The sequence below is a fragment of the Stenella coeruleoalba genome (genome assembly GCF_951394435.1).
Source record: "Stenella coeruleoalba genome assembly, chromosome: 10".
NCBI lineage: Eukaryota > Metazoa > Chordata > Mammalia > Artiodactyla > Delphinidae > Stenella > Stenella coeruleoalba.
This window is the reverse complement of record NC_137156.1, coordinates 43469284-43494350: the sequence shown is the minus strand read 5'-3', so window position 1 is coordinate 43494350 and position 25067 is coordinate 43469284. Positions and strand designations below refer to the sequence as shown.

The following is a 25067-nucleotide window of genomic DNA, read 5'->3' as shown; positions in this document are numbered from 1 at the left end:
AGTTTTTTTAAGGAACCTCCATATTGTTCTCCATAGTGGCTGTACCAATTCACATTCCCACCAGCAGTGCAAGAGTGTTCCGTTTTCTCCACACCCTCTCCAGCATTTATTGTTTCTACATTTTTTGATGATGGCCATTCTGACTGGTGTGAGATGATATCTCATTGTAGTTTTGATTTGCATTTCTCTAATGATTAATGATATTGAGCATTCTTTCATGTGTTTGTTGGCAATCTGTATATCTTTGGAGAAATGTCTATTTAGGTTTTCTGCCCATTTTTGGATTAGGTTGTTTGTATTTTTTGTTATTGAGCTGCATGAGCGGCTTGTAAATTTTGGAGATTAATCCTTTGTCAGTTGCCTCATTTGCAAATATTTTCTCCCATTCTGAGGGTTGTCTTTTGGTCTTGTTTATGGTTTCCTTTGCTGTGCAAAAGCTTTGAGGTTTCATTAGATCCCATTTGTTTATTTTTATTTCCATTTCTCTAGGAAGTGGGTTAAAAAGGATCTTGTTGTGATTTATGTCACAGAGTGTTCTGCCTATGTTTTCCTCTAAGAGTTTGATAGTTTCTGGCCTTATATTTAAGTTTTTAATCCATTTTGAGCTTATTTTTGGGTATGGGGTTAGGGAGTGTTCTAATCTCATACTTTTACATCTACCTGTCCAGTTTTCCCAGCACCACTTATTGAAGAGGCTGTCCTTTCTCCACTGTACATTCCTGCCTCATTGATCAAAGATAAGGTGACCATATGTGTGTGGGTTTATCTCTGGGCTTTCTATCCTGTTCCATAGATCTATCTTTCTGTTTTTTTGCCAGTACCATGCTGTCTTGATTACTGTAGCTTTGTAGTATAGTCTGAAGTCAGGGAGCCTGATTCCTCCAGCTCTGTTTTTCGTTCTAAAGATTGCTTTGGCTATTCGGGTTCTTATGTGTTTCGATACAAATTGTGAAATTTTTTGTTGTATTTTGGTGAAAAATGCCAGTGTTAGTTTGATAGGGATTGCATTGAATCTGTGGATTGCTTTGGATAGTATAGTCATTTTCACAATGTTGATTCTTCCAATCCAAGAACATGGTCTACCTCCCCATCTATTTGTATCATCTTTAATTTCTTTTAGCAGTGTCTTATAATTTTCTGCATACAGGTCTTTTGTCTCCTTCAGTAGGTTTATTCCTAAATATTTTATTCTTTTTGTTGCAGTGGTAAATGGGAGTGTTTTCTTGATTTCACTTTCAGATTTTTCATCATTAGCGTATAGGAATGCCAGAGACTTCTGTGCATTAATTTTGTATCCTGCTACTCTACCAAATTCATTGATTAGCTCTAGTAGTTTTCTGGTAGCATCTTTAGGATTCTCTATGTATAGTAGTATCATGTCATCTGCAAACAGTGACAGCTTTACTTCTTCTTTTCCGATTTGGATTCCTTTTATTTCTTTTTCTTCTCTGATTGTTGTGGCTAAAACTTCCACAACTATGTTAAATAAGAGTGGTGAGCGTGGGCAAACTTTTCTTGTTCTTGATCTTAGTGGAAATGCTTTCAGTTTTTCACCACTGAGGACGATGTTGGGTGTGGGTTTGTCATATATGGCCTTTATTATGTTGAGGAAAGTTCCCTCTATGCCTACTTTCTGCAGGGTTTTTATCATAAATAGGTGTTGAATTTTGTCGAAAGCTTCCTCTGCATCTATTGAGTTGATCATATGGTTTTTCTCCTTCAATTTGTTAATATGGTGTATCACGTTGATTGATTTGCATATATTGAAGAATCCTTGCATTCCTGGAAGAAATCCCACTTGATCATGGTGTATGATCCTTTTAATGTGCTGTTGGATTCTGTTTGCTAGTATTTTGTTGAGGATGTTTGCATCTATGTTCATCAGTGATATTGGCCTGTAGTTTTCTTTCTTTGTGGCATCCTTGTGTGATTTTGATATCAGGGTTATGGTGGCCTCGAAGAATGAGTTTGGGAGTGATCCACCCTCTGCTATATCTTGGAAGAGTTTGAGAAGGGTAGGTGTTAGCTCTTCTCTTAATGTTTGATAGAATTCGCCTGTGAAGCCATCTGGTCCTGGGCTTTTGTTTGTTGGAAGATTTTTAATCACAGTTTCAATTTCAGTGCTTGTGATTGTTCCGTTCATATTTTCTATTTCTTCCTGATTCAGTCTTGGCAGGTTGTGCATTTCTAAGAATTTGTCCATTTCTTCTAGGTTGTCCATTTTATTGGCATAGAGGTGCTTGTAGTAATCTCTCATGATCTTCTGTATTTCTGCAGTGTCAGGTGTTACTTCTTCTTCATTTCTAACACAATTGATTTGAGTCTTTACCCTTTTTTTCTTGATGAGTCTGGCTAATGGTTTATCAATTTTGTTTATCTTCTCAAAGAATCATCTTTTAGTTTTATTGATCTTTGCTATCATTTCCTTCATGTCTTTTTCATTTATTTCTGATCTGATTTTTATGATTTCTTTCCTTCTGCTAACTTTGGGGTTTTTTTTTTTGTTGTTGTTGTTCTTCTTTCTCTAATTGCTTTAGGTGCAAGGTTAGGTTGTTTATTCAAGATGTGTCCTGTTTCTTAAGGTAGGATTGTATTGCTATAAACTTCCCTCTTAGAACTGCTTTTGCTGCATCCCATAGGTTTTGGGTCGTCGTGTCTACATTGTCATTTGTTTCTAGGTACTTTTTGATTTCCTCTTTGATTTCTTCAGTGATCACTTCGTTATTAAGTAGTGTATTGTTTAGCCTCCATATGTTTGTATTTTTCACAGATCTTTTCCTGTAATTGGTATCTAGTCTCATAGCGTTGTGGTTGGAAAAGATACTTGATACAATTTCGGTCTTCTTAAATTTACCAAGGCTTGATTTGTGACCCAAGATATGATGTATCCTGGAGAATGTTCCATGAGCACTTGAGAAAAATGAGTATTCTGTTGTTTTTGGATGGAATGTCCTAAAAATATCAATTAAGTCCATCTTGTTTAATGTATCATTTAAAGCTTGTGTTTCCTTATTTATTTTCATTTTGGATGATTTGTCCATTGGTGAAAGTGGGGTGTTAAAGTCCCCTACTATGAATGTGTTACTGTCGATTTCCCCTTTTATGGCTGTTAGTAGTTGCCTGATGTATTGAGGTGCCTCTACATCCGGTGCATAAATATTTACAATTGTTATATCTTCTTCTTGGATCGATCCCTTGATCATTAGTAGTGTCCTTCTTTGTGTCTTCTAGTAGTCTTTATTTTAAAGTCTATTTTGTCTGATATGAGAATTGCTACTCCAGCTTTCTTTTGGTTTCCATTTGCATGGAATATCTTTTTCCATCCCCTCACTTTCAGTCTGTATGTGTCTCTAGGTCTGAAGTGGGTCTCTTGTAGACAACATATATATGGTTCTTGTTTTTGTATCCATTCATCCAGTCTGTGTCTTTTGGTGGGAGCCTTTAATCCATTTACATTTAAGGTAATTATCGATATGTATGTTCCTATTCCCATTTTCTAAATTGTTTTGGGTTTGTTATTGTAGCCCTTTTCCTTCTCTTGTGTTTCTTGCCTGGAGAAGATTCTTTAGCATTTGTTGTAAAGCTGGTTTGGTGGTGCTGAACTCTCTCAGCTTTTGCTTGTCTGTAAAGGTTTAATTTCTCTATCAAATCTGAATGCAATCCTTGCTGGGTAGAGTAAACTTGGTTGTAGGTTTTTCTCCTTCATCACTTTAAATATGTCCTGCCAGTCCCTCTGGGTTGCAGAGTTTCTGCTGAAAGATCAGCTCTTAACCTTATGGGGATTCCCGTGTGTGTTATTTGTTGTTTTTCCCTTGCTGCTTTTAATATGTTTTCTTTGTATTTAATTTTTGACAGTTTGATTAATATGTGTCTTGGCGTGTTTCTCCTTGGATTTATCCTGTATGGGACTCTGTGTGTTTCCTGGACTTGATTAAATATTTCCTTTCCCATATTAGGGAAGTTTCCATCTATAATCTCTTCAAATATTTTCTCATTCCCTTTCTTTTTCTCTTCTTCTTCTGGAACCCCTATAATTCAAATGTTGGTGTGTTTAATGTTGTCCCAGAGGTCTCTGAGACTGTCCTCAGTTCTCTTCATTCTTTTTTCTTTCTTCTGTTCTGCAGTAGTCATTTCCACTATTTTATCTTCCAGGTCACTTATCCATTCTTCTGCTTCAGTTATTCTGCCATTGATCCCTTCCAGAGTATTTTTTAATTTCATTTTTTGTGTTGTTCATCATTGCTTGTTTCATCTTTTGTTCTTCTAGGTCCTTGTTAAATGTTTCTTGCATTTCCTCTGTTGTATTTCCAAGATTTTGGATCATCTTTAGTATCATTATTATGAATTCTTTTTCAGGTAGACTGCCTATTTCCTCTTCATTTCTTAGGTCTGGTGGGTTTTTATCTTGCTCCTTCATCTGCTGTGTGTTTTTCTGTCTTCTCATTTTGCTTATCTTACTGTGTTTGGGGTCTCCTTTTTGCAGGCTGCAGGTTCGTAGTTTCCGTTGTTTTTGGGTGTCTGTCCCCACTGGCTAAATTTGGGTCAGTGGGTTGTGTAGGCTTCCTGGTGGAGGGGACTAGTGCCTGTGTTCTGGTGGATGAGGCTGGATCTTGTCTTTCTGGTGGCCAGGTCCATGTCTAGTGGTGTGTTTTGGGGTGTCTGTGGACTTATCATGATTTTAGGCAGCCCTCTGCTAATGGGTGGGTTTGTGTTCCTGTCTTGCTAGTTTTTTGGCATAGGGTGTCCAGCACTGTAGCTTGCTGGTCATTGAGTGAAGCTGAGTGCTGGTATTGAGATGGAGATCTCTGGGAGATTTTTGCTGTTTGATATTATGTGGAACTGGGAGGTCTCTTGTGGACCAGTGTCCTGAAGTTGCTCTCCCACCTCAGAGGCACAGCACTGACTCCTGGCTGCAGCACCAAGAGCCTTTCATCCACACGGCTCAGAATAAAAGGGAGAAAAAGTAGAAAGAAAGAAGAAAGAAAGAAAGAAAGAAAGAAATTAGAGGATAAAATAAAATAAAGTAAGATAAAATAAAGTTATTAAAATAAAAAATAATTATTAAGAAAAACTTTTTTTAAAAATTAGAAAACAAACAAACAAACAAAAAACCCGATGGATAGAACTCTAGGATAAATAGTGAAAGGAAAGCTATATAGACACAATGTCACACAGAAGCGTATGCATACACACTCACAAAAAGGGGAAAAGGCGAAAAAATAATAAATCTTGCTCTCAAAGTCCACCTCCTCAATTCGGGATGATTCATTGTCTATTCATGTATTCCACAGATGCAGGGTACATCAAGTTGATTGTGGACCATTAATCCGCTGCTTCTGAGGCTGCTGGGAGAGATTTCCCTTTCTCTTCTTTGTTCGCACAGCTCCCGGGTTTCAGCTTTGGATTTGGCCTTGCCTCTGCATGTAGGTCGCCGGCGGGCGTCTGTTTTTCACTCAGACAGGATGGGGTTAAAGGAGCCGTTGATTCGGTGCCTCTGGCTCACTCAGGCCGGGTGGAGGGAGGGGTACGATGCGGGGCGAGCCTGCGGCGTCAGAGGCCAGTGGGACGTTGCACCAGCCTGAGGCACGCCGTGCGTTCTCCCGTGTAAGTTGTACCTGGATCCCGGGACCCTGGTTGTGGCGGGCTGCACAGCCTCCCCGGAAGGGGTGTGTGGATAGTGACCTGTGCTCGCACACAGGTTTCCTGGTGGTGGCAGCAGCAGCCTTAGCGTCTCATGCCCATCTCTGGGGTCCGCACTGTTAGCCATGGCTCGCGCCCGTCTCTGGAGTTCCTTTAAGCATTGTTCTTAATCGCCTCTCCTCGCGCACCAGGAAACAAAGAGGGAAGTAAAAGTCTTTTGCCTCTTTGGCATGTCCAGACATTTTCCCGGACTCCCTCCCGGCTAGCCGTGGTGCACTAACCCCTTCAGGCTGTGTTCATGCCGCCAGTCCTCTCCCTGCGCTCCAACGGAAGCCCAAGCCTCAGCTCCCAGCCCCGCCCGCCCCAGTGCGTGAGCAGACAAGTCTCGGGCCGTTGGGTGCCGGTTGGCACCGATCCTCTGTGCGGGAACCTCTCTGCTTTACCCTCTGCACCCCTGTTACTGTGCCCTCCTCCGTGGCTCCGAAGCTTCCCCCCTCCACCATCCGCAGTCTCTGCGAAGGGGCTTCTAGTGCGTGGAAACATTTCCTGCTTCACAGCTCCCTCCCACTGGTGTAGGTCCTGTCCCTGTTCTTTTGTCTCTGTTTATTCTTTTTTCTTTTGCCCTACCCTGGTACGTGGGGACTTTCTTGCCTTTTGGGAGGTCTGAGGTCTTCTGCCAGCGTTCAGGATGTGTTCTGTAGGAGTTGTTCCATGTGTAGATGTATTTCTGATGTATCTGTGGGGAGGAAGGTGATCTCCGAGTCTTACTCTTCCGCCATCTTCCCCCTCTCCAGTTCACGTGTTTTTGGTGTTTTTATCTGCCTATTGATGTAGCCTTACTGTGTTATCCCATTCAGGACCAATGCCTGGAATTTATAAGGGAGTTTGAAGGCAGCACTTAAACTCTGGAATCAGCTGGACCTAGACTGGGTTGCCAGACCTGAACTGTCTTTTGGCCCTTAACTGTGATGTTTTGGGCAAGTCACTGAACCTTCTAGAACTTCCATTTCATCATTTATCAAATGTAGATAAAAACAACTGCCTTGCAGAGAAGTTTTAAGGACTGTGAGTGAAACATAAGAGCCAAGCTAGAATAGAAGTAGATATACTCCAGCAGTGGTACCCTAGAAAGATGCCAGAGAGTAGATCTGGGGCTGAAAAATCTTGCCTAGTGTCTACCATGGCATTTTTACAGCCAGACTCTTCAATGATTTTTCAGTAGTCCTATGATGACAACATGATAATCATTAGAGTCTCAATAATACTAAAATAAGAGCAATCCATTAGGCAGGTTCTTCAATGTGATAGCTTCTATTTTTATGAACAATTATTATGATTCATACTGTTTTCATAAGGAACAAAAACACTTTTAGCATATAGAGCTTTAGGAAACCTGAGATATAAGTCAATGCTCTCATTTTGGGGAGGAAGAACTTGAAGCCCAAGGAAGTTATGTGACTTGCACAATGACTTCACAGCCAGAACTGAAATTCAAGTTCCCAAGCTTTTCATGCAAGGGTTCTTCTTTTATTTTTAAGAAATAACTAAACAGATTACATTAAAACTTTAAACTCATAAATTCTGTAAATGATTGATAATACTGGAGGTAAACACAATGATCTTACCTGTAGGAACCATACATAACTTTCTGGCAGTCAATTAACAAAAATTTTTGTTCCATTTTTCCATGAAATTTTGCTCCTGTTTTGGAAAGATAATCTTGGCCTTTTACTGTCCGCACTCGAATATTCTAGAATTGCATGTAAATATAAAGTAAAAATTATGGCTAGAAAGGGGATATCTTGAAAAGTAAAATATGTCATCGTAAAAACTTAGTAACCAAAAAAGTACACATGAAATAATTTTTTAAAACATATAACAACAAAAACAAATATAGTGAAAAGCACATTTTAAAACACCACCCAAAAAAGAAGGAACATGGTCACTTAAAATAATATATTTTAACATAACTTACATCATTTACACAGGATGGTTCTATAAGTCACTTAGGGTCCTACTGCAAGAGCCCCTTTCAGGTTATAGTAGCATGATAACAAAATAACTAAGAGTAAAATCCACCTGTCTTTTAATAAGTCAAACATCACTGAAAACACTATGCTAAATGATTGTGACAAGCAATATCTGCTGAATGAAAGATTATCACTCATGCCAGTCATTTCAAGGTTGTAAATTAATTATGACTGGCAGCAAAGTTAACTCAAAAGCTTAAGTGCCCCACCATCAAGAAAAGCATCCTATAAAACCATCACGAAGATGGTGAAGTCACAGTCTGAAGAGTACAAGGGACCCCTTCTGTGGTCAGCATCTTAAATATATGGTGTACATTTAGAGTAATATAACTTAACATGCCTTACATTCAATGACTGAGATAAAGATAAAATAGTTGAAGAAAACAAAACAAAGCATGAAATATTTACTCTGAGACGTTGAACTTGACAGCCCTGTTTCTCAGTCATACTTAGGAAATGATTAAAGTTTGACTCATCAAGCAGAATGTACACAGATATCCCTCGAGTTGATGCCTCCACTATTTCTTTGAAAATGTCCACGTCTGTAAATATATCCATCACTAAAGCAATGACCTGTTAAAGATAAGAATATGAAACAATTTTAGATACCCAATAGAGAAAGATCTAGAAATTGCTTGCTTTCAGGAAAAACTGGACAAAATAGAAAATAGTTCAATGCATAATAAATATATATATATATATATATATACATATATATAAATGTATACACAAATATTTTTGCAGTTTTCTAAAATAGAAGATAGAAAAGTATATTGAAAATAAACAAACTATATACATATTTGTAACACTAAGTAATTTCATACTAGCTTTAAGTCAAAGGGAATCTTCATTTCAGTAGAATGTTGAGTGAAGGGCAGATCCAAATCATGGCAATCTAGGTTGCCTGTAGGGTGAATGGAGGGGACATTAGAGGGACAGATAGAGGGTAGAAATTGGTGCTACAGTTTTCATGGGAAATATTTCAAGGGAAAAGCAAGATTTCTGTAACTAGTTAAGAATAAAAGTATTGGAGAACTAGGACAGAGAAAAAAAATCTTCTAGAAATAGAAATATAGCTAAGAAAGGACCAAAGATAAGAAAGGGGATAAGAAGACTTGAAGACCAGAAAATTAAATACATATGCTTAAAATTAGCTTAGCAGACAGAACAAGTAAAAGAAAACAAAATGGACAAAAAGATATGATTAAAAAGGTAAATGCAGAGAGAAATATCCTAAGGAACAGGCCCCTAAAATGGAGAGAGTCCAAGTTAACTGTTGGAAACAGAACCATTATTCCCTTTGAGAAGCAGCAGGAGTGAAATGATGCTGAAAGAAAGGGAAATCATTTGACTGACTATATGCCAGATGAGAAGGACAGAATCCCTGCCCTTTGTGAAGCTTACAAAGTGGGGGAAGAAACCACAAGCAATACAGAGAAGAGGTAAATTACGTGATAAGCTATAAGATGATGTTTTTTGGGAAAAAATTAGAGCAGGATAAGGGGAAATCACAGTTCCCTGGAAATTGAGAAGTAGGGGTTTGGGGTTTTCAGGGTAAGCCTCTCTGAGAAAATGTCCTTTGAGGAAGTCCTCAAGATGGATATCCTGAGGAAGCATGTCCCAGGCAGGGGGACCCAGCAATGCAAAGGTCCTATATCAGGTTCAAGAAACTGAAAGGGCAGAAATGAAACAAGAAAGGGAGAAACTAATCACAACACCTTGAAGGCATTAAAAAGCCTTCAGTGGTTTTTCCTGAATAAGAGTGTAAGCTGTTGAGGGTTATTATTGAAGTAATAATATGGTCTCACTTATGTTAGAAAAGGATTTTTCAGGCTTTTCTTTGTTTAAGAACAGACTTTAAGGCTGGAAGGCAGGGTGGAAGCAGGGAGGCCAGTTAGAACTATTGGAGCAATTCCAGTGGGAGGTGATGGTGGCCAGGACCAGACAGTCCTGGTACCAGCCACTATCAGTGATGAGGAGAAATCGTCAGCGCTGGATATTTTGAGCCAAAAGGACTTCTAGATGGACTGAATATGGGATGTGGGAGAAAGAGGGGGAAAAAGAAGATGATTCTAAGATTTTTCAGCTCACCAACCTGAAGGACAGAGCTGAGATAGGGGAGGGTACAGCTACACTAAATTTTAGGTAAAAAACTGAAAAGGCAAGTTAAGTTTGAGGGACTTGGATATTCAAGTGGAATACTGAGTAGGGAGGTCTAGGCCAGAGCTGTCAACTGGGTGTTGTAGTGTAGAGATGACAATTAAATCCAAGTCATCCAGGGAGACTGGATGAATAGTTAGGAGATCTAGTACAAGAGGGGCTAGCAAAGGAAGTCTAAAAGAAGGGACATCCTGAGAGGCAAGTTAAGACAGGGTATCAAGAAGAAGGGTGTCCTCAAGAGTGTCATACCCTACTGCAAGGCCAAGTAACATGAGGATTAAGCATTCATCGGATTTAGTAATATACAGGTAATTGATGACTTCACAGTGTAGTTTTAGTGGAGTGGTGAGAGCAAAAGCTTTCTTGGGAGGGGTTTAATAGGGTTTGAGAGGACAAAGTATATTAAAAGAGCCTAGGAGTGCTATATAGAATGCTAACTTTAAACGACAGTTATAAACACACTTATTTATCCTCCTTGTGTAAACTTTCCCTGCAACCTTTATGTGTATTGTCTTTATCAATCTTTGTGGTTTTCCAAACTGGTATACAGTCAGTATAATTATTAGAAAGCAGACTTCTTTTTAATTAAACATATTTCATTACAATAATTAGTCTGTGTACTCATTAAGTAGAATTATCTATCATTTTCTTCTAAACACTGGATTTGTTTCACAGCCTCAAACTGTCTCAGGGATCCTCCCACACCAAGTATTTATTAACCTCAGATACTGAAAGTTATCTGCAGGTATAGGTAACTCTTTTTGAGTAATCTGACTACAATGAGAAGCAGAAAAATAGAGCAGTAGCTGTGGGTAAAGCTGGGTCAAGAGAAGTTGTATTTTTTGTTTTGTTTTAAGGTGAGAGAAATAACAGCAGGTCTGTGTGCTAATGAAATGCTCCAGTAAAGAGTAAAAATCAGTGATGCAAGAGATGGTGGGAGGTGGGATGGGGAAACAAGGGATTTCTGGAGGAAGGCCTTTGAGCAGGAAATAAAAGACAGGATCTAGTGCAAAAAATAATTAGAGCACAGGGAATAAGGATCTTCAAAAGATCATTGTACTACCAAGCCAGAAGGCTAGGTACAAGGTGCAGGTGCTGGTGGAAGTACAGATGTGGTGGAGGGGCTATGGATGTTCTCCTCGGAATAAAGCCACTTTCTCAGTGAAATGGGAGGCAAGGTCTTCAACTGAGAAGACCTTGGATTATGGAAGACACGTTAGCGGTATGAGGAAAGGCGGTTAAGTAGTCAGCTAGGAGGGTAGAAGAGGGAACGGACTACAGAATATAGTGTGACTACAGAGTGGCATTAAGGACCCACCAAGTCATAAATTTAAAATCAGACCAGTCAATGTGGTTGAGAGCTATTCTCTCTCACCAAGGAACAAAAATTGTCAAGAAATGAGAAGGAAAGAAATGCCCTGGGAATAGACACATGGCAACAACAGCTAGGATAATATACTGGATACATTGCAAGTATGTTAGAACATGAAGAAGGTCATGGATAATATATTATTTAATCCAATAAGATGTTAGAACAAAATACTGGGCCATGTTCAATTTATACAAGATGATGACGTTCTTTAAGCTACCAGTGAAATATACTTCAATCAGATTTTCTTTAGGAAGAACAATTTCAATCACTCTAATGGCCTCATGTGATCCTTTCCTTATAAATGGTATGATGTGGCAGGAGAAGCGAGAAGCTAGTTAGAATAGCCTCACCTGTATCTTGTGCATATTCTCTATAAAATAGAACATGTGAAAAACTTTCAGTCACATCCACAATTATTAATGAATGCATTTATATACAATAATGAGTGATGTGATAGTGTATGGACATTGAGATAAAGAAATGAAAATGTCCATTTTATAAACTTATTTTACAAAATAACTTTTAAAAACATATGTCTAGAGCAGTCTAGCACTATTTTTTTTTAACTAGAAAGGAATTTTTTAAAATAAAGAAACATTATTATACTACACGGTATTCTTTGTAAAAAAATAATCAGTATATCTAAAGAATTTATTTTTAATTTGTCTGATAGTCTCCTGTAACAAATTACTTGAGACTTTGGAAATGAACAAAAACTTTTGACCAGATAAATAAAGGGTTTTGTTTCTAAAAAGTAATTGAAGTCACTCAGTCAATGGAAGATTCTAGTACATAAAAGGTAGAACAAATGACAGTCCCTCTTGTATGACAGATAATGCAATGCATCAGGATCTGGGAGACCAGATTACACATCTTTGACAAATTTATGTGATGTCAATGGAGTCAGGTACCTTATCAGGATTTCTGGTTCCCAGCACCCAGTAGATATCTTGAAAACTTATATAAAGTCTACAGAAAATTTCAGCTGTGCCAAGAAAGGCAAAATAAAATGTAGCCTTTTTTTTTTTTAATTTAATGGTGGGTTACATTCATGGAAAGGAATGATAACTAGAAATGAGGTATGCCAAACCTGATCTGAAGGTGTTACACTCCCAGCTAGTTAACTAAATCACACTGTGCTGTAGAAATAACCACAATGACTATATATAATGAAATAAAAATGATATACCTGATTAGTACAAGGCTTTTCAAAAGGTATATTAATTGATTTCATAAGTCAATACAGAAACCAGTTACATTAAATGGCATTCATTAAACTACCATGTTATATGGTAATTTTAAACTTCTTCTCTTGCTTCTTCATTAATTACTGTTTTATTCTTGTTTGATAAATTGAAAAAGTAAACAAGGAAATGCATTCATCAGCAACATGAGACTTAGGAAACTTTCAGGAAGATATTCTGAGTGACTTTTAAGATTTGAGTGAAACTTTGCATCTTTTAGTAGTTTCAGAGAAACTGATTCAAGGATATGAGTTTCCACTTATTTTTCTCAGAGTAGTAAATTTTCCTGAAGTGACCTAGACACACTGAATTAAAATAATATTAAAATTAAATATTAAAATAATATAAACAGTGACAATAAATTTATGATAACTTCATATTCATGATACAATTTAAGCTCATTTAGGAAAGTAAATAATGAGTTGTTATGTAATTCAGAGAAAAGGGAGAAAAACCTCTAAATGTACATGGTTGTTAGGGTGGGTTCCCAGTAGAATGAAATACACTACCAGGGCTTCATGAATAAGCCTTAAATAATGAATAAAGATTATTTTTAGCCATCCAAGCTGGAAGACTAGCATTACAGAAATAGAGGCAAAAATTAGAATGATGGCAACAGTAATATTTTAATAAATGTTTATTGAATTAACCTAAAGTTAAACACAAAGATTATCACACTTATGAATATGGAACAAATTTACTTAGGATTTATCTGCATAACTGCTATGAAGGATCTTGAAAATCTGACATATGTTTAGATTTGATCTTGAGAGCAATATAAATCCTGAAAAGGAAAATATGTGCACAAAATAGTGTCTTGGGAAAATGTATCTGATAGCAACATTCATATTGAAAGTATCTAAATTCTAATGAATCATATTGACTAACGAGGATCATGAAGCCCTCTTTTTATGGTAATGTTATAAGTGCAGTGAAATATTTTTTAAAATGTGAGGTAGAAACCAATGACAAGAAAAATGAAAAGTATGATAGATTTGATAGAAAATGTTCATCACAATGTTGACACTGAATTACTTGCATTTCCTTAGAAATATGCCTCACCATCTTCAGAATTTTAATTTTGAAACCCATACTGCATTTTCCACTATAATCCATTAAGATAGAACACTATTAGCAGTATGCTTTTATATGACCTAAATACTTAAAGAAATGTAAGTACACCTTGGGTTAATGATCTGTAGTCACAGAACTGTCAGTATTACCCTCAAAATTGAAAAAGTGAATATTATACCTTTTATGCTTCAAAATACTAAGCACCATTTGAAAGGATTCGGACTTCCTTGGTAATTGCCTGCATATATACAGGAGGATTTCCTTTATCCAACAGAAGGAACACTAATAAGGAGTTCAAATTAAAAAAAAAATCAACAAAACTTTTTAATAACCGTATCTATAATAAAATTCAACACAACTAGAAGACCTTAAGAATTGAGTAATAGAAATCTAGGGAAATGATCACTTAGGAATTATATATCTCTGAGTCTGTAATGCCTATTAAAAGCAATGTGCTAAATGGATTTCAGAAAAAAGAGAGCCCGATATTAAGAATAAGTGCATTTGGTCCTTATCCTTCTGCAGCCTAAATAAAAGTATCAATTTTCATATATAATATATTGTATGCACTATAATATTGTTTAGTAAGTTTAAGCTTTACATTATGAATGCCATAACTTTTGTACATATATAAGCATCTATACTAGTAGCTAAATTGATATCAATTGGTTTGGTCTGCCATAAATTGTGTAACCTTTGGAAAGTCAGTGAAGTGATTCTGAGTCTCACTGACCTCTATTATATATTAAATAAATCACAGACGATCGTGTGTGTACCAAGTTCTAAAATTCTATGTTTCAGTAACTATTCATTCACTCCCAATTACCCAAAAATTGGATTAAAACATGCATTGTACTTAGATTGTAAAAATCTCACCAACCACTACCTGGTGAAAGTGAAAAACAAACAAGCAAAAATCCTGGGTATTGTACTAAAATTCAACAGAAGATGTAAGGGGGAATGTTTGGGCTGTGTTATGGCTACAACATAAATCTGTAGAAGTAGTACATATGTTTGACAACTCAGAAGCGTTGCATAATTTTGATATTTCCCTCCCTTTCTGCATTGTGCTACATGATTGAAAGTACTTATACACCAGTATTATGGACTGAATGTTTGCGCCTTCCAAAAATGCATATTTTGAAATCCTGAGCAGGCTTAAAAAAAAACAGCAAGAAGAGCCATAGTCCTTTTACTGATTTCACAGTTCAGCCCTCGTACAAGCTCTCATTTCCCCAGCACTTCCAAAAAGTAACTTCTCCTGAAACTTGACCTGACAAGGGTCCTGAGCATGGGCCCCCAAGCCAAGGTATCAGAATCTAGATCTTGGCAAACTGACCAAAGTAACTTGTTTTCCTGACACTCTTAGGAGATCTCCTTTAACCTGTAGCATAACTATCCATTGGCTTGGAATACCTATTATCTTATTTAAATTTTTCCAATATTAAGGGATGTCTGTCAGGAAGAAAGGAGTGAAGGGCACTGCAGGTGGAAAGACAAAGAGGGAAGAAAGGAATAAGAATCTATTACTAGTTGTGTTGGGAAAATTGTAGAGTAGCACTTAAAGGGGAGGAAACGTTTGGGTAACAGGAGCTGAAGCATTAGGAATACTCACCAGGAATAGCATTAGAACCCATTTTTCTGGGTCATGGAAATCTGCTGAGGTGGAGTTAGCCATAAGGCTAGAAAGATTAGCAAGGTCAATTTGGCCAAGATTGTAGAGGGCAGCCCTTGCACGCCAGGCTAACTACAGATTCCATAAGGCACAATGGGGAAGCATGTAAAGCTTTTCGCCAAAGCGTTATGTGATTGGAAAAATACTTAAGAAGATTAACATTTTAGTATACATGGGATGAATGAGAAACTGGAACATCTACCAGCAAGTAGAGGAGTTAGGAGGTTTCAATCCTAATGCAGCATAAATGTGTAAGATCCCAATGTGAATGAAGGCAGCAGGAATAGAAGGAAGGGATGGAGGTAAAGCTGCAAAGGATGACTTGACAAGACTCAGTGGCTGAGTGCTTGAGAAAGACAACAGAGAGAGGCTAGTCAGGGCTCATCAGGTATTAGAGACCTAAATTACATGGAAAATTATTGTACCATTATAAGAAAATTTAAAATTTGAAAGGAGTATTTGTATATAAGGAAATTCAAAACAACGTGATAAACACCATGCTAAAAAGTTGTACTCTCTGTTTTTCCCATCTACCTATTTATCTATTCATCCATCCTTTCATCTATGCTTTTTTTAAATTAGCCATTGAAACTTAAGTGTTTTTAGGCATACAGGAAAAGTTGGGTGGACATCAAAGGAATAAAATAGGAAAGAGGTATACAGTTGATGGCATACAATCTCGGTGGAGTCAGAATGGGATGGCATGAGCAGAGGAGGGTTTGCCTTAGAATTAGGTTCTACAGATGTGCTAAGACTACAGGGAAGAAGAGAATGAGTACTAACTGCAAGAAACGTTTTGATGGTGTATAGGGTATTGTGAGAGGAGGAAAGGGAAACAGATTAGGTGACTGTCACTGGATGCCCTCAGCATACACTTCATGGTTGGGGGTAAAGCCTACCTCTGGGGCTGTGGTCAGTGAAGGCTCAGACTGTGGGCTTGCATGGGAATGAAGAAGGTCCAGAACAGTTGCTCTGAGGAATACAGTACAGAGTTAACAGGAAATTAAAAGTTATTCAGTATAACAGTGAGAGGCCAACTGAACTTTTTCTTTTAATGTAAACTTGAAATTGACTTTTTAGCAAGTTTTTGAGAAATTTTCCATCAACATTCAACAAATGTCAAAAGACATTTAGGTAACAGAGAAATTTCAATACTGACTAGGTATTTAATAGTAATGCTTTTTTTAGGTTTGATAATTTATGCTTTTTAAAAAGCCCTTATTTTTTAGAGAATTATATGGAAGCAATTACAGATGAAATGAAATAATCTGTTACATGTGATCTTCTTCAACTTAATTCAGCAGCAGTGGAGGATACGGAGGAAACAAAGTTGAACACAAGTTGATAATTAATGAAACAGGGTGGTGGTACATGAGGAATCATTATCATATTCTCTCTTCTTTTATATACGTTTGAAAGTTTCCAAAGCAAGATGATAAGTAATCAAGAAACTATCTAAACTTTCACTCTATCCATTGTATTCCTTCTTCTCACTCTTTTCTATTTTTATCTTTTTAGTTCAGATATCATCCTTGCTAAATTTCCCCTTTAATTTTGTACTCCTTCTTCCTAAGTCACTCTTCAGTGTTTCCTTTACTTCCACAAATATCTGTCCCTACATATCTCTCTGATTCTGTCATTTTTCTAGCGAGGTGAACTAAGAGAAGAACATAACTTTTTTGAGCCTCAAATTTTTCATCTATAAAATCAAGTGAATAACTCCCATTCTGTAGGATTATTGGGAAAATTGAGATGCTGTATATCAAGTTTGTAATAAGTGGCCCATGGTATAAGATGTTACATAGTATAAGCACGTGGCAAAGGATCACTGAATAGTTGCTACTATTAATAAAAGTGTGGGTGATAACAGAGCTTGAAGAATAGATATTTTGTTATATTTGAGCAAAATTTTATAGTCCCTAGTTTAAAGAGATGAGTAAAGTGTTTCACATGTTTCAAGCCATTATTTTCTTAATTTATAGCATTGGCCTTAACCAAATATTCCCCAATAATTAAAACAACAATTACAACAAAACAGAACAAAATTTTCTATTCATGTTTTAAGAGGGTGCATTCTTTACTTGAGCAATAACTGTGTTACTTTAATGTCAACTATTAATTAACCTGACATAAAAAAATCAAACATACCACATGGCAAAAATACCACAGGTCCTATTTATTCAATAGTAATTTCTATGTGGATAAGAAACTTGAATATCAAGGTATACATCAAAGGAATAAAATAGGAAAGAGGTAATACAGTTGATGGCATACAATCTCGGTGGAGCCAGAATGGGATGGCATGAGCAGAGGAGGAAGAGGTATCAAGGTATCAAGGAGTTACACAAAAGTTATGAAATATTGCAGAAGCATTTTTGCATTTAGTATAAGTCTTTCCTATGTCTTTATAGTCAAGTTACATGCACCTAATCCTCTGTTTATTTAACTCTACTACTCTCTTTTCTCTCTTGGATAATTTTTTTCACCGCTAGCCTCTGAGAATTGTGTATTATTTTTCACTTTGATGCCTGAAAGTTGAAAGGCCACATACCTTTGGTGGTAGGGAAGAGTCATTCTAAAAGCTAAGAGACAGGGGAAATAATTATCAGGGGCTCATCAAGCTAAATTGAAAAATGTTAACCGCATTACCTAGAATATTTCCTGAATAATCCCTCTCCCACACACTCCAGGTTTCTTAAGTATTTTGAACACCTAATGATACTCATTCTCTTCAGATAAACAATATACAGACACAAAACAGCAAATGTTTTTCAGTTGGGCTACAGAAACAAGACACAGATTTCCTATTTTACTAGCAACTATGTTATTTTCAAGTCTTAATTAATATGATTAAAATCTCATTGTGAGAATCTTCCCTTTCTCTGCTGAGAAAATTCTAAAGTATAATTTATTTATTTTCCTTATATAGGTTCAGAAGAAGGAACTTGTCAGAATTCTAGGTTGAAAGTCTGTTTCACTTTATTACATATTTTACATCTGAAATTTGAGGTTTTATCAAAAGGAAACGGTTTTTATCAAAAGCTGAAATAGCCACATTTATTCCAAACATTTTTATTAACTTAAACCAAATTGTTTTATCTGTAAAATTAAGGAAGGTCCATGTCCTTACATATCACCCTTGATTAATATTCTACATAAATATGTTATTGAAAAATAAAATATGTTTCATATAACTATATCCTCAAGCAGCTGGTAAAGTTATAGATTTTGGCAAAATGGAAATTAATGATTAAAGAAGAGGAATAGAATGAGATGAGGACAAAAGAGGAGAAAAACTATACAAAAATTCTCTTGGAGTAATACATTAAATTTCGTTCTTATACCAAATTTGTAAAATGACATTTGAAAAGTCATTTAAACTCTAAGTATTTCCAAAGGTCAAATAATTTCATCTTTTACATATAAGGACACAAATAATATTAAAAAGGTACTTCCATTCTAACAAAATTCAAGTTGGAGTTTCAATCTGGGCCAGTGAAATGTTTTTGAAACAACTTAAATATGCCTGTAATTTAGATTTCTTGAGACTTAATTTTTGAAAATAGATCAAATGGCAAAAGAAAAGTACACTGGATAAGCATTAAAACATTCAGATAAAGAAAAAAACATATCCAAATCATTAAAATGTGAAGCAGTTCAGTAAGAAATCTAAACTTAAGCTTTTATTATTGAGCTGATCAAAGGCAACAGAAAGCCTGCCGATTGATAAGGAGACCAAAGGAATCTGTCCTCTGGGAGGAGTGTAGAAAAGGGGTATGCAGAACGCTCTCGTGAATTTAATGATCTGACAGGAGGGAACATGTCAATGACATATTTAGTTTCAAATTAAATTAAAGAAATTAAAGTTTCATGAGCATCTAGAAAAGATTTCCAACCACACTTTCTCAGATAGGCTAATTATTCAGTTAAAAGATCATCTCACAGTTTTTTTAGACATAATGTTAGATTATTCTTTTTTACTTTCAAATCAAACTTCCTAAGTAAAATTTAGGAGCATTTCTTTCAATTCTAGTATCTGGATCAGAAAGTAAACAAACAAGTGGTTAGCAACATTCTTATGACATGAAAAAAATGTATAAAATATTTTTCATAATTAGACACACACACATGGGGAGGGGAGAGGGAGACGAGAGAGAGAGAGAGAGAGAGATTGATTATCTGTCTCGTTCTCTCTACCTTCAGGGGAAAAATTACAAAAAACAGACTAAGAAAGGAAAAATTGCAACAATTTCACAATTATGCCAGGGACAATGGCATTTTCTTTTCTTCTTGGTATATACGTAGTTTTACAAAACTGACATTATTTATGTAATGTGTATGCCATATATTTGTCATTCTAGAATATTCTCCTATTAACAAACTGTCATAACATCACATGTTCAGAAAAGACAGTTCTCCAAAGCAGTGTGAAGAATGTAGTCTGAACACAGAAGGACCGACTAGGAATCCGCTGCAAAGGTCCAGAACCTGATCGGCAAAGTTGGTTATATCATCCAGAGGTCTGCCAAGAAAACATGTTTCCCTAAGAGTTTTCATTGTTGAGAAATTAATGAAAATATTTACAAAAGTGTGGGTACAGTTAACGGAACTGACTATAGAGACAAGCAGGGAGAGAGCAAGAGAAAAACAAACAGAACATAAACTTCTCTCCAGCTGGTGTTCACTCTCCTGCTGGCACCTCCCACTGAGCACCCTTTCCTGATCAGGGAGGAGGTGGCAAGGACACCCAGGTGATGCAGTCTATGGCATCAGCGTTTGAAAAGCAAAGAGGGGCAGAGAAAGGTGGAAAACAGATCTGGGATGGGTGGGGATAGAGGATAATGTGCTCAGGGATGCAGAATGGAGGCTAGGTTTCAGAGATATTTAGGAAGTAGGTGGCAAAAATGCAATGTGACCGGCAGCTGGATGGTGGGGTCATGAGTAGAATATACTTCCGGATAACTTCCAGATTTCTGGATTGAATGACTGACTGGTTGGTGTCGTCAATGACAGACACAGGCAGTTGGGAGGTTGGAAAGGAGGAGGATGGCCTTGGGTCTATTGAGTGTCAGTCATCTATGACACATGGAAACCCTTACAGGCTGTGGGTTGTCAAGGTCTGGGATTCAGGAGAAAGCTTCTGGCCTCCAATGTTACAAATTTCCAGCCATGATTTAGACTATTTAAAAATATGTAATTTATAGAATCAAATGTAAATTCTTTACAATGGCATGCAAAGTCTATCACAATCTGAATGCCTTTTCTTCTTCGTTTCATGCTTCGCTGCATCTTCCATGCATCCCACTCTGATGGCCACGTGCTTTCACATCATGCTTGTGAAGTTCCTTTTGTCTAAAATCCCATGTTCTCCTTCTTTATGAAAATCCAATTCATCTCTCAAGGCCTAGCTTACCTGAAGACCTCTTTCACAAAGCCTCTGCTAATTCCCTGAGCCTAAATAAATGGCATCCTAACTTATGCTCCATCCATGGTGTTTAATACATTTAGCATAGCATTTATTTCATCAGCCTTGTGGCTCACTCATTACTTTCAAGGGAGTAATAAACTAGTGGAGGGTGGGGAAAATATACCTCAGTCATTTTGTATCCCCATCAACTTAACAATACAACTCAATAAAATTTATTAAATTATTCATGCTTTCTCTAAAGCATCAAAGACAGCTATTTTCAAATAGTAAACAAGCAAATTTTTTAAATGAATATTTACAGTTCTAATCTGAATTCCTAAAGATTCCTATCATTTTCTAAATAAAGCACTGTCTCAGATATCTCTCATGGTACTTTTCATTTACAATTTACCAAGTCTGGGAAGGAGGTGGGTTGGAACACATGGACTGATGTTATTACTGTGTTTACTGGTCTTCTGTTTCTGGGCAATGTTTTATGTATGTACACCTGTATGAAATAGCAAGAAGACTCCTGAAGGTCATCTGCCTGCTATTCAAATGAACTATGTCCTGAAATCTATCCTAAATGGCACAGGTAATAAAGGTAGAAAACATGGGTCCTAGTAAGTGGGGAATAATAACACTTGCACTGTGGAAGGTGTTAGTAAGAATCATCTTTCTCAAAATGGCTCACTTTAGTTGGGCTGGATAAGTTGTATTTCACACGAGTGACATCAGCAACAAAAAGCTAAAGATCATGGAAATTAAAGTATTTAAGATCACACAGTAAATGATGAAACTATGGCTAGAACTGATTTTCTTCTAGTTCAGTACTCTGCCATCAGGCCATATGCCCCCAGACCTTGCCTGAAGCAGGGGAAAATGTGTATACCTGAGGAGGTTCCAGAACTTGGTTCCAGACCATCTCTTTTGGTAGAATCCAGTTTGGTCACAGAGGTGTGGTTAATGCTTCATCAATAGTGAGAGGCAAAGAATAGTTTGATGCAGAGTTCCATTCTTGAAATACAACTGTACCCCATGTTCTGAATCTTGTCTAAAAGTTCTGAAAATCTCCACAATATTACCATTGGGTTAAGCTAGTATTAAATTCTACTTTTTCTCTACAGTCTATCTAGAGCTATATCTGAGCCACTATGGGATAGAATCTTATTTTGAGAGGTTCTATTCCAAATGTATATAAAACCCACATCACACCTGTCAGAATGGCTATCATCAAAAAAACAAGTTAGGGGGCTTTCCTGGTGGCGCAGTGGTTGAGAGTCCACCTGCCAATGCAGGGGACACGGGTTCGTGCCCCGGTCTGGGAAGATCCCACATGCCACGGAGCAGCTAGGCCCGTGAGCCATGGCCGCTGAGCCTGCGCGTCCGGAGCCTGTGCTCCACAACAGGAGAGGCCACAACAGTGAGAGGCCCGCATACCGCAAAAAAAAAAAAAAAAAAAAAAAAAGTTAATAAGTGTTAGTGAAGATGTGGAGAAAAGGAAACCCTCGTGCACCATTGGTGGGAATGTAAATTAGTGCAACCACTATGGAAAACAGTATGGAGACTCCTCAAAAAATTAAAAATAAAACTACCATATAATCTAACAATTCCACGCCTGGTTATTTACCTGAAGAATACAGAAAGAATAACTCAGAAGGATATATGCATCCCTATGTTCCTTGCAGCACTATTTACAATAGACAAGACATGGAAACAACCTAAATGTCCATCAACAGAAGGTGTGATATACATGTACAATGGAATATTACTCAGCCATAAAAATAGGATTAAATCTTGCCATTTATGATAACATAGGTGAACCTAGAGGGTATTAGGCTAAGTGAAATAAGTCAGACAAAGACAAATACCATATGATATCATTTAACATGTGGACTCCAAGAAACAAAATAAATGAACAAACATAACCAAACAGAAAGAGAGTCATAGATACAAAGAACAAACACGTGGTTGCCAGAGAGGAGCGGGTTGAGGGGAGGGACATAGATGAGGGGGATTAAGAGGTAAAAACTTTAAGTTAAAAAATAAATGAGTCACAGATATGAAATGTACAGTGTGGGGAATATAGCCAATAACTATGTAACATCTTTGTATGGTGACAGATGGTAACTAGACTTATCATGGTGATCATTTTGAAATGTATAGAAATATCAAATCACTATGCTGTGTACCAGGAACTAACATAGTAGTGTAGGTCAGTTGTACTTCAAAAACAAACTCATAGAAAAAGAGATGAGATTTGTTGTTACCAGAGGCGGGAGATGGGGTGTGAAGAGGGAAGGAGGAATTGGATGAAGGTAGTCAAAAGAAACAAACTTCTAGTTGTAAGATAAAAAATATAAGGGATTCAATGTACAACATGATAAATATAATTAAGACTGCTGTACGTTGTATATGAAAGTTGTTGAGAGTAAATCCTCAGAGTTCTCATTACAAGGAAAACCTTTTTTTTCCTATTTAATTTTGTATCTATATGAGATGATGGGTGTTCACTAAACCTATAGTGGTCATCATTGCATGATGTATGTTAACTCAAATCGTTGTGCTTACACCTTAAACTTATACAGTGCTGTATATCAATTCTACCTCAGTAAAACTGAAAGGAAAATGTATATAAGCCACTATGGATGACTTCAATACATGCATAAATTATATGAGATATGAAAATTATGCCTAGATTTTTTTTCTTAAAAAGTATAGCCGAAAAGTGGTTATTTGAAAAATCTATCTCATTAATTTAAAAATTAAAAATCAAGTAATCAAAATAAATCGTATGTTCATTCATAATAAAATATATAGAATATTTTAAATAAGACAGGTTTCACAGCATTTAAAGGAGTTCTTGGTGGCAGAACTGTGCTCTAGGGATATTTCTCAAAATGGAAGAATCTCGCCAGGTAAGGAAAAGTAAAAGTAGAATGGCTGCAAAAGTAAAAGTAGAATGGCTCATGAAAGAAATTGCTTAGTTTCTACTAAAGAAATGGAAGAAAAAATAAAGTGGGATGAGGGTGTAAGGGGTTTGAAGGTCAATGAAATCACTGACTACAATTCTCTTAGTAGACTATCTTTTACCAGAATCTTTGCCAGCATTTGCCAGGCTTTTTTTTTTTTTTCTTTTCTCATGAAATGCCAAGAAGGCAGAGATTTCCATTTGGTCAATAAATGAAGTAGCAACAGCTGCCTCATGTTTCACAAGTGTCAAAGTCCATTAATTTTTTCTTCCTCCAAATTTTGGTAAAGGAGAGCCTTAAATAAGTAATGGTAATTTTTTTTTTTTTATCCCTCGAGTGAATTTTCTTTCATGACAGGTTCTACGTCACATCTGTTCAATGCCATTCCTTTGATAAAAATCATATGGTGACTCAAGCTAAATATGTCATCATAACATTTATGTCATTAGGTCTCTTTTCTGAGATTCCTTCAAATCTTAATACATTCTCTGAAGTTTGGTCCTGTGTTTACTCAAAAAAAAAAAATTCATTTGTTGAACAAAGGCATGAATTAAATCAACTCTGACCTCCGAAGTGCTTTCAAACTCTGAGATACTATGCTTCTTAAAAAAAAACACAACAAAAAAACTTCATAAAAGATTCCCTATGAAAATATCACTGAGAATTCTCCTCTACTTCTTCTGTCTCAGGCCATCGGCTCCTCATGCTGCAAGCTTATGAGATGTTAGACACAGAAGTTGAAAATGACTATCAAATGGGAGTAAAGAGAATAAGGAACTGAAGAGGACTTCACTGGGCTATGACATCACCCAGAAATGTCAGCCACCCTGGTGTCTTCTACTTGTATATTTCAGTAACATTGAACAGTACTTTGGAGTCATTTGGTTGTCTTCCATGGTAATGTTTCCAAATGATTGAGATCAGTAAATAAAATTACACTATCTAAGAAAAATAACACATTCTTAAATAGCATTTGACTGAATAAAACAATGATGGGGATAATCTTCTTCAGTTTAATTAAAATTATAATAAGACTAATCTAGCTAATGGCTTTACTACTCAGAAGAAACAACAAAAAAAGGCTGGAATATGTTTCTAACATTTGTGTTTTTTTACCATTAACCAGCATTCAAGAAAAGGCACTGCCTGAAAAGAGATGCATAGCACATATTAAAAAGTAAGCTTTCTCCCATAACTGTAATGAGCTTTATATTTGATGCTCCTGTTTACCCTAAACTCATTACAATAATAGAATATAATGGAAATGGGCACTTCATAAAACAGGATGAATTTTAATATAACCAGAAAAGAATGTCTAATAAAAAAGGTTCCTACATATACATTGAATGAAAGAGATTGCATGATACTTGCCATACCTGTGAATGGATATTACAGTATGTGGTTATTTAATTATAACATTTTACCAGGTCTTAGAGATAATTCTTAGCAACATTATATCAAATCACCATATATATAAAATCACCTATTAACTG

At 36.5% G+C, this 25067-nt stretch overlaps 1 protein-coding gene across 1 annotated transcript in view; it reads right to left on the bottom strand.

The window, feature by feature from the left end:
- Window positions 1-25067, bottom strand: part of FAM83B (family with sequence similarity 83 member B) — a gene marked incomplete at its 3' end in the record, with an annotated part of 63439 nt that overhangs the window by 5530 nt on the left and 32842 nt on the right. The window contains exons 2-3 of the mRNA XM_079933529.1: window positions 8079-8243; window positions 7266-7390 (exon numbers count right to left, since the gene is read on the bottom strand). Of these exons, the coding sequence (XP_079789655.1) occupies window positions 7266-7390; window positions 8079-8243 (290 nt within the window). The remainder of the gene's footprint in view (window positions 1-7265; window positions 7391-8078; window positions 8244-25067) is intronic.